General features: G+C 51.6%; 1 protein-coding gene across 3 annotated transcripts; it reads left to right on the top strand.

Annotated features, from left to right (window-relative positions):
• The first annotated feature begins 32 nt into the window (after positions 1-32).
• LOC136149556 (amine oxidase [copper-containing] 3) lies at positions 33-6,732 on the top strand. 3 transcript variants are annotated; one of them, XM_065909913.1, is made up of 5 exons: positions 33-1,773; positions 3,255-3,540; positions 4,055-4,184; positions 4,931-5,114; positions 5,371-6,732. In XM_065909913.1, the coding sequence occupies exons 1-5, from the start codon at positions 174-176 to the stop codon at positions 5,556-5,558; spliced, it is 2,388 nt and encodes a 795-aa protein (XP_065765985.1). In that variant the 5' UTR covers positions 33-173; the 3' UTR covers positions 5,559-6,732. The 3 variants fall into 3 exon arrangements, with proteins under 3 accessions (XP_065765985.1, XP_065765984.1, XP_065765983.1); XM_065909912.1 differs by having other exon boundaries at positions 33-1,062; positions 4,931-5,375; XM_065909911.1 differs by having other exon boundaries at positions 4,931-5,375.
• Positions 6,733-11,275: the final 4,543 nt, after the last annotated feature.

Here is an 11,275-nt window from a genome sequence, read left to right as displayed (position 1 = left end):
CCCAGCCTTCCCATGCTCTTCCCACCTTCTGTTTCCTTTGCAACGGAATACTGAAAACCTCAGCCAGAGTCCAGGAACCCTCAATACAGGAGCCAAAAGAGACCCTCTTCTGCTGGCCTAAGAACACAAGTATCCCGTTTGGTTCAATCCTCTGTCTCTCTATTCACGGGACCATGAACCAGAAGACCACCCTGGTGCTCCTCGCTCTGGCTGTCATCACCATCTTTGCCTTGGTGTGTGTCTTACTAGTCGGCAGGGGAGGAGATGGGGGTGAAGCCAGCCAACCTCACTACTGCCCCTCCGGAACCCCCAGTGTCCAGCCCTGGACACACCCTGGCCAGAACCAGCTGTTTGCAGACCTGAGCCGAGAAGAGCTAACAGCTGTAATGAGCCTCCTGACCCAGAAGCTGGGGCCAGACCTGGTGGATGCAGCCCAGGCCCGACCCTCAGACAACTGCGTCTTCTCGGTAGAGCTGCAGCTGCCCCCCAAGGCGGCAGCCCTGGCCCACCTGGACAGGGGGAGCCCCCCACCTCCCCGGGAGGCACTGGCCATCATCTTCTTTGGCGGACAACCCCAGCCCAATGTGACTGAGCTGGTGGTGGGGCCGCTGCCCCAGCCGTCCTACATGCGGGATGTGACCGTGGAGCGTCATGGGGGCCCCCTGCCCTATTACCGACGCCCTGTGCTTCTCCGAGAGTACCTGGACATAGACCAGATGATCTTTGACAGAGAGCTGCCCCAGGCTGCTGGTGTCCTCCACCACTGCTGCTCCTACAAACAAGGAGGAAGGAACCTGGTGACCATGACCACAGCCCCCCGTGGTTTGCAATCAGGTGACCGGGCTACCTGGTTTGGCCTCTACTACAACATCTCAGGGGCTGGGTACTATCCGCACCCCGTGGGGTTGGAGCTGCTGGTAGATCACAAGGCTCTGGACCCTGCCCAGTGGACCATCCAGAAGGTGTTCTTTCAAGGCCGCTACTATGAAAGTCTGGCCCAACTGGAGGAGCAGTTTGAGGCTGGCCAGGTGAATGTGGTGGTGATCCCAGACAATGGCACAGGTGGGTCCTGGTCCCTGAAGTCCCAGGTGCCCCCGGGTCCAACTCCCCCTCTGCAGTTCCATCCTCAGGGCCTCCGCTTCAGTGTCCAGGGCAGTCGAGTGGCCTCCTCATTGTGGACTTTCTCCTTTGGCCTCGGAGCTTTCAGTGGTCCTAGGATCTTTGACGTTCGATTCCAAGGAGAGCGGTTGGCTTATGAGATCAGCCTGCAAGAAGCCGTGGCTATTTATGGTGGGAATACTCCAGCAGCAATGCTCACTCGCTATATGGATGGCTGCTTTGGCATGGGCAAGTTCGCCACGCCCTTGACCCGAGGGGTGGACTGCCCCTATCTGGCTACCTATGTGGACTGGCACTTCCTTCTGGAATCCCAAGCCCCCAGGACCCTACACGATGCCTTTTGTGTGTTTGAGCAGAACGAGGGCCTGCCCCTGAGGCGACACCACTCAGATTTTCATTCCTACTATTTTGGGGGCGTTGTGGAGACAGTGCTGGTCTTCAGATCTGTGTCAACCTTGCTCAACTATGACTATGTGTGGGATATGGTCTTCCACCCCAATGGGGCTATAGAAATCAAATTCCATGCCACAGGCTATATCAGCTCAGCCTTCTTCTTTGGTGCTGCCCAAAAATATGGAAACCAGGTTCGGGAGAACACACTGGGCACCGTCCACACCCACAGTGCCCACTACAAGGTGGATCTGGATGTGGGAGGTAAGACATTGCTGGCAGAGGCAATGATTTTGGACAGGAGGTTGAGGAGTTGTCACTAATTGCTTTGGGTTTGATGGAGGTTTCCCAGGAAAGGAAGATGTGGGTATGCAGTTTTGGAGTTTGATGTTTTCTTTTACCTGGATGGGAGAGTGTTGGCTGTTGAATTTCCCTGTGATCTTAGCTCACTGGCTGGGTGCAGAGATGACAGACTCCAACCACAAGACCTCATTAGAAAATCTTGGGAAACAGCTAAGCTTAGAGAAGAGACAGTATCTGGGCTAAGGGTCCTCTTTACCCTTTTCCCTCTCTGGCACCTATATGGGCTCCCCTTGAGTGAGGCAGACATTTGTTTTTCAGCTTATCTGTGTCTGCCTGCAGTGCTGGTATTGGGGAAGATCTGGGTGCATTCCGCTGAGTCCCTGGCACATGCAGGCCAGCTCTGGCTATCCCTGGGTGCACATTTCCTTGGCAGGTGGGTCCTCCTCCTCCTTGAGTTTTCATCTCTGGGCACAATCCATTTAAATGTGAAGGGTAGAGAGGATACTGTGGAATATTCCAAAAAGTTTCTGGAGTTGGTGGTCACAGAGAGCCAAGGGAATGGAATATTTAGGAGTCCATGACATTTCACTGTTGTTCCCCACATTGACTTCATCACCAGATTTTTCTTTCTGTTCTGCTGCTGAAATATCTCCAACCCATCACCTGGCCTTCCTGCCAGTCCCCTCTGGGCGCCAGGCCTCTCTTTGCTACTTCGACTATTCTTCCCCTCAGATCCAGGGTTCACCCTGTGCTCAGAGGGACCTTCCAGCCCAGGCCAGCCTGCCCTCTCACACACTTCCCACTTGCCCCATCACTAATGGATTCCCAACTGCAAAAGGACTGCCAAGACCTGTCCCTTCAGAGGGCAGCTGCCACCTGCCTTCCAGATTCTTCCCTATGCTGTTTTAGCCACATCTTCACCCTCTGTGTCCCCAGAAACGCACACAATAGGTGACAGTTTGGCTTCTTTGCTTTTGCTCCTCTTTTGCCCCAGCCTTGAATACCCTGCCATGCCATCTCAGATGGTGACATCCTTAAGGCGAGGCTGAAACATGGACCAGAACTGCCTCTCTTCCTGTCTGTACCTGGCTTCCTCTAACTGTGCTCCTCTCACACTGTAGGCTCATTAGGGCTTGGCCTTCCTCAGGCTTCTGTGAGAGCAGAAGGGTAAGGTTGCATTCATTAGAGTGTACCCAGCACTGAGCACAGGTGTCTTCACTGATGAGTGTGAAACAAGGATGGAGTGAAATCCTCGAAGAAACATTTCACAGGTCACCAGCTTTGGCTGAAGGGTGTGGACATCCTGGAATGAGGAGAGGGAAGCAGGGGACACACTCAGTCTGGTCTTCTCTTCGGCCCCCGCTCTGAAGCCAGGTGCAGGCAGAGTCTGAGGGGTGGGGAAACTGCCTGACCAGCCCTTCCTCATCCTCTCACCCCTCCAGGACTGGAGAACTGGGTCTGGGCTGAGGACATGGCTTTTGTCCCGACGACGGTACCCTGGAGCCCCGAGCATCAGACTCCGAGGCTGCAGGTGACCCGGAAGCAGCTGGAGACGGAGGAGCAGGCCGCCTTCCCCCTGGGACGGTCCTCCCCTCGCTATCTGTACCTGGCCAGCAAGCAGAACAACAAGTGGGGGCATCCTCGCGGCTACCGCATCCAGACAGTCAGCTTTGCTGGGGGGCCGCTGCCCCAGAACAGCTCCATGGAGAGAGCCATCAGCTGGGGAAGGTGGGTGGGGTGTACTGTTGGAGGGGGTGGATGAGATAAGAAGAGCATCTTGGGAGGGGAAATTGGGAACCCAGTTTAAATCTATATGAGGTGAAGTAAGAGCACAAAACATTTCCTGGTTATCAAAAGGTCTACAGTAAATACATGGTCCCCTTGGAAGGCTAAGGCCCAGGCAGATAAGTCTTTCCTGTTTTCCTGATGCTGTGAAACCCAAAGGGATCAACAGGAGAAGGACATGAAAAGATGTCGGGCTCAGGTCAGAAAAAAAAAAAAAGACAAAAAAAAAAAAATAGGATCACCTAAGTACTGTATCTTTACAAAAAAAAAAAGGTGTTGGGCCACCCACTAGATGGGATGTGGGATGTGGAAGAAACCGGCTGCACACTAGGGTGACATCGCAGTGATGGTGTGGATGAGTGGAGAAGCTGAGGTCCATGGGCTTGGCTCCCTTCCATGATGATCAGGCAGCAGGACAGGGACAGTGACCATGGACCCCTGACCAGAGCATCTCTAGGTACCAGCTGGCTGTGACCCAGAGGAAGGAGACAGAGCCCAGCAGCTCCAGCGTCTTCAATCAGAATGACCCCTGGACTCCCACTGTGGACTTTGCTGACTTCATCAACAACGAGACCATTGCTGGAAAGGTCAGCTGACTGCGGGAGATGAGGGAGGGGAGGAGGACACAGAGATCAGCCCCGCCTTCTCTTGGGGTGGGGCCCCGAAAACCCTGTGATCACCTGAAGGGCTGAGCTGACTCCTGCTTCTGTGCTTTTGTGGATCTGCTCACTACTTGTGGAGGGAAACTTCCTTTTCTGGGAGTTCATCTGCAGACCCTGGCTGAGGTTCCAGTCTTTCCTCAAGAGGCAGCAGTGCTCTCAGCCTCAGCTCTGTGGACTGAGTCCTCTAAGGGCCCCAGGATTCAGAAGGGCTGGAATGACCAGGGAAGATCACATCTCTTATACCGAAAACTTCATTTCTGTCCTCACCACAAAAGGATTAATTTCCAAATGCTGAACTTTTCTTGCACTCAAAACTGATCTACCCTCCTCCATTCTCCTTCCTTCAGTTACAGTTTGGGAATTCTCCTGCAGTGTCAGGGGAGGTGCTGAAGTAGCCTGTGAGTGTCGTCATTTCTCTTGGGATGGGTAGGCTGATGGCGATGTGATAGGAAATGTCAGAGATGGCAGCTGCAGCCTGGGACATTGAAGGCTGGTGTCGCTTCTAATATGAAGTTGATTCTTTATGCTTTGACTTGTGGGCTACTATGAAAAAAACGCTTAAAGATTTAAAACCCTCTTCAGTGATGGTGGGCTCCCAAAGTGAATCCTGTGGGAGGCAGTGGTGTCCTTAGCAGCGCCAGGCCTCATGATCCTCTTTCTTCCCCCACTAGGACTTGGTGGCCTGGGTGACAGCCGGTTTCCTGCACATCCCACATGCAGAGGACATTCCCAACACGGTGACAGTGGGGAATGGTGTGGGCTTCTTCCTGCGACCCTACAACTTCTTTGACGAGGACCCCTCCATCAATTCTGCTGACTCCATCTACTTCCAGAAAAACCAGGATGCTGGGTCTTGTGAAGTCAACTCCCTGAATTGCCTGCCCCAGGCTGCTATCTGTGCCCCTGATCTCCCTGCCTTCTCCCACGGGGGCTTCTTCTACAACTAGGTGTCCCCTGGGATGGGGAATGTGACTGTGACTCCAGGGTCTGGGAGTATGGGGAGAAGGCCAGGAACTGGGGAGCCTGAGCCCTCTTCTTCCTCCTCACGCCCCAGGGTCCTCTCTCTCCATCGTCCTCCCTTGCTTACCGCCTCACCGGAATCATCCTGAAGCTATGCTGCCTGAATCTGGGGCTTCTCAGCTCCCTGCACCCCAACCTGCTGGGTTCCTGTCACAGAGGAGAGGAATGGTCAGCCGAGAGTCTGGAGTCATGGTTTCACCTTTCCAGAAGACTCCTCGGTTTGGTGTTTTTCATTTTCTTTTCTTTTGTCTGCTTTCTGCTTTCCCCAAATCATTTTAGGCCATGCCAGGTCTCTCCTGAGATTCCCCAGTCCTCACCTGGGAGGAGAGGATGGGGGCTGTCTCTGGGGATGGTTGCCTAGAGGCCCTGGGCAGGGTTCCTGGCAGGCTTGTGAATCCAGGAGTCCAGCTGGAAGGGGCTCTTTGGCCCATGTTTCCTCTCATCCCGGTCCTCCTTCTGTCTGTTCCTTCCTGCCTCACCTCCTCCTGCTCTTACCTATTCTTATAACCTGGGATTTACCTCCCGGCCCCGAGGGGATGTTCCTCAGCTCTCATTTTTCAGCTCTGGTCTCCTCTCCTGACTCTAGGCCTGTGGAAGTCTGAAAACGCAAGGGACATCTAGCTTGAGAGGACCGTCCCCATCTGCCCCCCCGTGTCTGGGAGCTGCCCCTTCCCCCAGTCCTGGGGCAGGGTGTCTCCCCCATGGTTCTTTCTGCCCATTTGTATGGGCCCGTGTGGCATCCTCTTGCAGAGGATGGTCGTGGAGACAGCAGCAGCTCTGGTAGCACTGGAGGTGGCTCTGTGGGCGTGGTGGTGATGAGGAGGGGTCACTTTGTGCCAGGTGTGTGGTGTAACCAGTGTCCTCCGAACTTGGCAATCGCCAACTCGGGAGACTGGGTGAGCGCCAAGGGTGAGAAGCAGAAAGACCAGTCACACCATGCCATGGGGCCAGGGGCTGACCAATCACGTGTGAGCATGCAAATGAGCCAGGGCCTCTGGGGGTGGAGCCTCCCCCTCAGGCTGTCCCCACAGGATCCGGGGTCTCTCCACCAATGTCCAGAGATTGGACATAATAGAACTGTCCTTCCCTAGAAGATTTGTTAAGTAGGTTCTAATACAGCTTGACAAAGCAGTACTCCGCAGCTATAAAACTGTATCTTTGTATAGATATTACTGTTCTAAAGAGCAAGGCAATGCACAGAATTGTGTACCAGGCACCTCCATTTGTGTTTTATGGGGGAGGATCTTATAAATCCATATTTTCATATCTTATAGATGCATATTCAGAAGACACGGGTAACACTGGTTGCCTCTGTGAAGAGGAACCAGGAGGTAGGGACTTGGGACAGAAGAGACTTGATACTACATATCCTTTTGTACATTTTGAATTCTGAACCATGTGACTGTATTATCTATTCATTTATTATTATTCAAAGAATAAATGGGGCTAAGTAGTTTCTGACTTCATTCTTTAAAGTAGCTTGTCTTTTGGGAAGGGGTAGGGTGGGGGAGGGTACTCTGCCCAGGGACTCAATTACTTCAAGTGTTTGAGACTCAGAGAAATGGGTGTAGCCTCTGTGCTTATTCGGTCAATCATGGCCAACTCTTTGTGACCCCATGGACTGTAGCCTACCAGGCTCTTCCATGGATGGAATTCTTCAGGTAAGAATACTGGAGTGTGTAGCCTTTTCTTTCTCCAGGGAATCTTCCTGACCCAGGGATAGAACCTGGGTCTCCTATATTGCACAGATGTGTAGCCTCTGGTGACCCCTTTGCCTCTTCTTGCCAGGAAAAAGCATTAAATGTCAGGAAATCCTATGCCGTCTCTTGCGCACTCTCCCTGTCTGACTCACTTCAAAGAGGGGGAATGAGAGGCAATGGGGAGGGTTGGACTTCCATCTGCTGAAAGCCCAGGTAGGGCTGGGAGGTGAAGGACAGGAAATAGATTTCATCTGATCTGATCGAGAATATATCCAGGGAGCACAGAAGCTTCTTCTCCCTTCTGTCCTGCTCCAAGCCCCGGTTCACTTCTGGGTCAACAATGGATGGAGGTGAGCTGAACAGAAGCTAGGTTCCAAAGAACAGGGAGAAAGCCCTCAGTCAGGAGACAAGGCCAATGCTGGGTGGGTGAATTTATAACATGACCTGAAGTGAAAGTCAGAGTGACAGAGGGCAGAAACTGAAGAAAAAGATAGGCTAAAGACTGAGACAAGGAGAAAAATCCTTGCTGTGGCCTCTGTGGCTCTGATACTGACTTGATGCCTCTTCTTTCTCTGACCTGAGTCATTGAAGTTCTCCATGATGCTTATGCTGTTGTCTCCACCTCCTTCTGGTTCCTTTTCCCGGTCAGTTGCACAATAGTCAGTGCTAGAGGCAAAAGGAAGAAAGAAATGTGGTGTCCACCCCTCCCCCACCGTAGTTGAATAATTTGCAAGTCATTGCCTTGAGTCCCATGATCAGATCAAGGCTGTGAGTGTTTGCAAGTAGTTAGTGTGCATGTGAGAGTGTGGATGCTTGCTTAGAGCTTTTTTTAAAGTTTGCTGTCAGCGTTTTTTTGTTTTTGTTTTTTTTTTTACATTTTTCTTTCTTTCTTTGGCTGTGCTGGGTCTTAGTTGTGGCATGAAGGATCTTCAATCTTAGCTGTAGCATGTGGGATCTAGTACCCCAACCAGAGATCCAACCAAGGTCCCCTGCACTGGGAGCAGGGCAATGTTACCCACTGGACCATCTGAGAAGTCCCAGAGCATTGCTATATTTAGGAACACTACCACCTGGCAGGTTAAGGTACTGATTAAGGTAAAATCCCAGCCAAAAATCAGTAGTAGTTTGTGTGGTGATGAGATATTAATAATTGTGTAGAAGATCCTTGTATGCTTTATAAAATGCTTGGTGAGTTTGGAAAACGGGGATACCCCTAACCAAATAAAAAAGGTATATGAGGTCCTGCTGACAGCTTCTCTGATGAGACTTATCAGTGAGAATCAGCTACCTTCTCCAGCATTCTTGCCTGGAGAATCCCATGGAAAGAGTAGCTTCAGTTCAGTTCAGTCGCTAAGTCCTCTCTTTGCGACTCTTTGCGACCCCATGAATCGCAGCACACCAGGCCTCCCTGTGCATCACCAATGCCCGGAGTCCACCCAAACCCATGTCCATTGAGTCGGTGATGCCATCCAACATTCTTATCCTCTGTCATCCCCTTCTCCTGCCCTCAATATTTCCCAGAATCAAGGTCTTTTCAAATGAGTCAGCTCGTCGCTTCAGGTGGCCAAAGTATTGGAGTTTCAGCTTCAACATCAGCCCTTCCAATGAACACTCAGGATTGATCTCCTTTAGGATGGACTGGTTGGATCTCCTTGCAGTCCAAGGGACTCTCAAGAGTCTTCTCCAATACCACAGTTCAAAAGCATCAATTCTTTGGCATTCACCTTACCTTATAGTCCAACTCTCACATCCATACATGACCACTGGAGAAGCCATAGCCTTGACTAGACGGACCTTTGTTGGCAAAGTAATTGGCGGACTACTGTCCATAAGGTCGAGAAGAGTCAGACGCGACTGAATCAACTTAGTACAGCACATATCAGTGAGAATGGGCTCATTAATTCTACAGTCTGTTTACTTGTTTTAAGGGGAAACCCATCCCTCCAGCTGCTCCCAAAAGGTTCTCTGTCAGTTATCCAACCCTCTCCCTGAACTTTAAATCTCTCCCTTTTGACTGGCTCTTGATTCTCATCTCGTTAAGTCTCTGCCAGGACCCTGACTCTCTAGGGCAGGGTCTTCCTTCAGTTTGTGCCTCCCAAATCCCTTCCTCCAAGGAGAGCTCTGCCTCTCCTGGGTCAGCTTCCCTTTCCTGCACCCTCCCCCCACACCCCCAGTTCCTCCTTATCGCACTCCCTTCTTTCTTCTGATGTAGAAGCCACAAGGCCTTCCAGCTGATACTTTCTGGACTTCTGGGTGGCATTGGTCCTCTCTGACCAGTCCCTACTGAAAACTCTTGCCTGTCATGACCTCCTCACATTCTGACCCCTCCAAGGGCAAGCTGGCTTCTTCTCAGCCTCTTATGCCGGGTCCTTTGCCTCTGCTCTGCCCACCAACCTGCTCAGCCCCACACACGGGCAATTTCTGGACTAGGCCCTGCTCCTCCTCTCTTCCCTCTGCACAGTCCTCCCTGTGTGATCTCAGGCTTCCTATCTTTCTGCATTAGTCGCTCAGTCATGTCCAACTCTTTGCCACCCCATAGACTGTACCTGCCAGGCTCCTCTGTCCAAGGAATTCTCCAGGCAAGAATACTGGAGTGGGTGGTCATTTCTTTTTCTGAGGAATCTTCCAGACCCAGGCATCGAACCTAGGTCTCCCACATTGCAGGCAGGTTCTTTATCATTTGAGCCAATGACTACCTTTTTTTGTTTGACACAAATCTCCATGTCTAGACTAGAGGCTATTCTCCAGACATTGAAACCTATAGACCCTATGGCACTTCTCCTGGGTATCTGTGCTGGGGCTTCCCACAGGAACCTCAACCTCAAATTTGTTGGATATCTCCTTAAACTTGCTGCTCTTCTTGTAGGTCCTGCTTCTGAAGAAAGCCCCTCACCCTCCCAAGTCTCCCAATGGAAACTTGGTGTCCTTGTGTCACCAGAGTCTGTATCCTTTCTCACGCACCCACCCAATCAGACAAAGAGTCCTGTCCACACCACCGGCCACATTGCTCAGATTCCTCTTTTCTTCTCTGTCCTGAGGTCACTGGCCTCATCTGACCCTCTGCTTCCTGTCGATGTCCTCGCTTCTGTCTTTCACACACTCGGTGCTCTCTCAGCATTGAAGCCAGAGCTATACTCCTGGAATGCAGATCACAGTACAGTGGCCTGGGCAAATGAAGGGGTTCCACTGGCCTCATGGGGACTCTGGGACAGCAGCCAGGCTCAGGAACCACGTTCCGGGGCCCAGCCTGGGGACTGGGGATGGCACCTGGCTCCCAGGGATCGAGTCACCTTCAGCACATTCACACAGGGTGCGGGCAAGTTTGTCCAAAGGGAAATAAGACTTACTGGAGGAAGCAGGATGTGTAGCTCCTTTCCCATGAGTAATTGTCCAACAGGAACACCTTTAAACAGTTGTTTAGGGTTTGTGATATAATGGTTGTGAAGCCTAGATGACATGAATTCAGAGGAAGCAATGTGACAGCAAGATGCTTCTTCTAGAGAGGGTGGGCAGAGGGGCACCTTCTTCTATATCAGTTCCTCCTCAAGGTCAGGCCAAAGCTCTCCCTCCCACTCCCTGATCATTACTCCCTCTCCTCAGGAGACCTGGGGATTCCCCACCAGAGTGGACATTCTTGTTCTGTGATTGGTAACACTGGTCGGGATGAAAAAAAGTGTTCCTATTGACAATGTGTTCTGAGCTGGAAGGAAACACCATCACTTATGAAAGGATTCCAGAATGAAGTTTTTGGGCTGGAAAGGCTTGCCATGGGGCCAGGGCCGGGTTTCACCTTCGATTCTGTCCCCCCTTTATTACAAAGTCCACATGAACCATTTCAAACTGAGACAGGCTAGGGCCTGAGACCCTGTACTGGAATGCTTGCACTTGGCACCTGAGCAAATATCTCCTTGAGCAACAGAATACAAAGAAATTGTAACAGACTAAAAATGTCTGCAAGCACTGGGCAGCCCAGGCAATTATGATCAACGAGATACAAAAAAGACAGAAATGTATTACTGCTTCTGAGGTGAAAGGAGAAGAACAGGTATTGGGCATGACCCCTGCACACAGCACCACCAAAGGGGTGGGCAGACCACCTAAGCCAGCCCTCAATCCTCTCCACGAATCTGCCCCCACTCTGACTCCACTGAAGGGACCAGGCCACAGAGGACAAGCCAGAGAACCTGTGTTTTGTTCTTGCTCTTTCCTGTAGCAGCTTGAGGATCAGTTAACTCTCGCTTGATTTACTCCACTGGCCTCTTTATGAATTCAACTGACGCAAGAGTCCGAGGTCGC

The sequence above is a fragment of the Muntiacus reevesi genome, chromosome 18 (genome assembly GCF_963930625.1).
Source record: "Muntiacus reevesi chromosome 18, mMunRee1.1, whole genome shotgun sequence".
Lineage (NCBI taxonomy): Eukaryota > Metazoa > Chordata > Mammalia > Artiodactyla > Cervidae > Muntiacus > Muntiacus reevesi.
The sequence above is the reverse complement of the archived record's forward strand: the minus strand, read 5'-3'. Positions and strand labels throughout refer to the sequence as shown.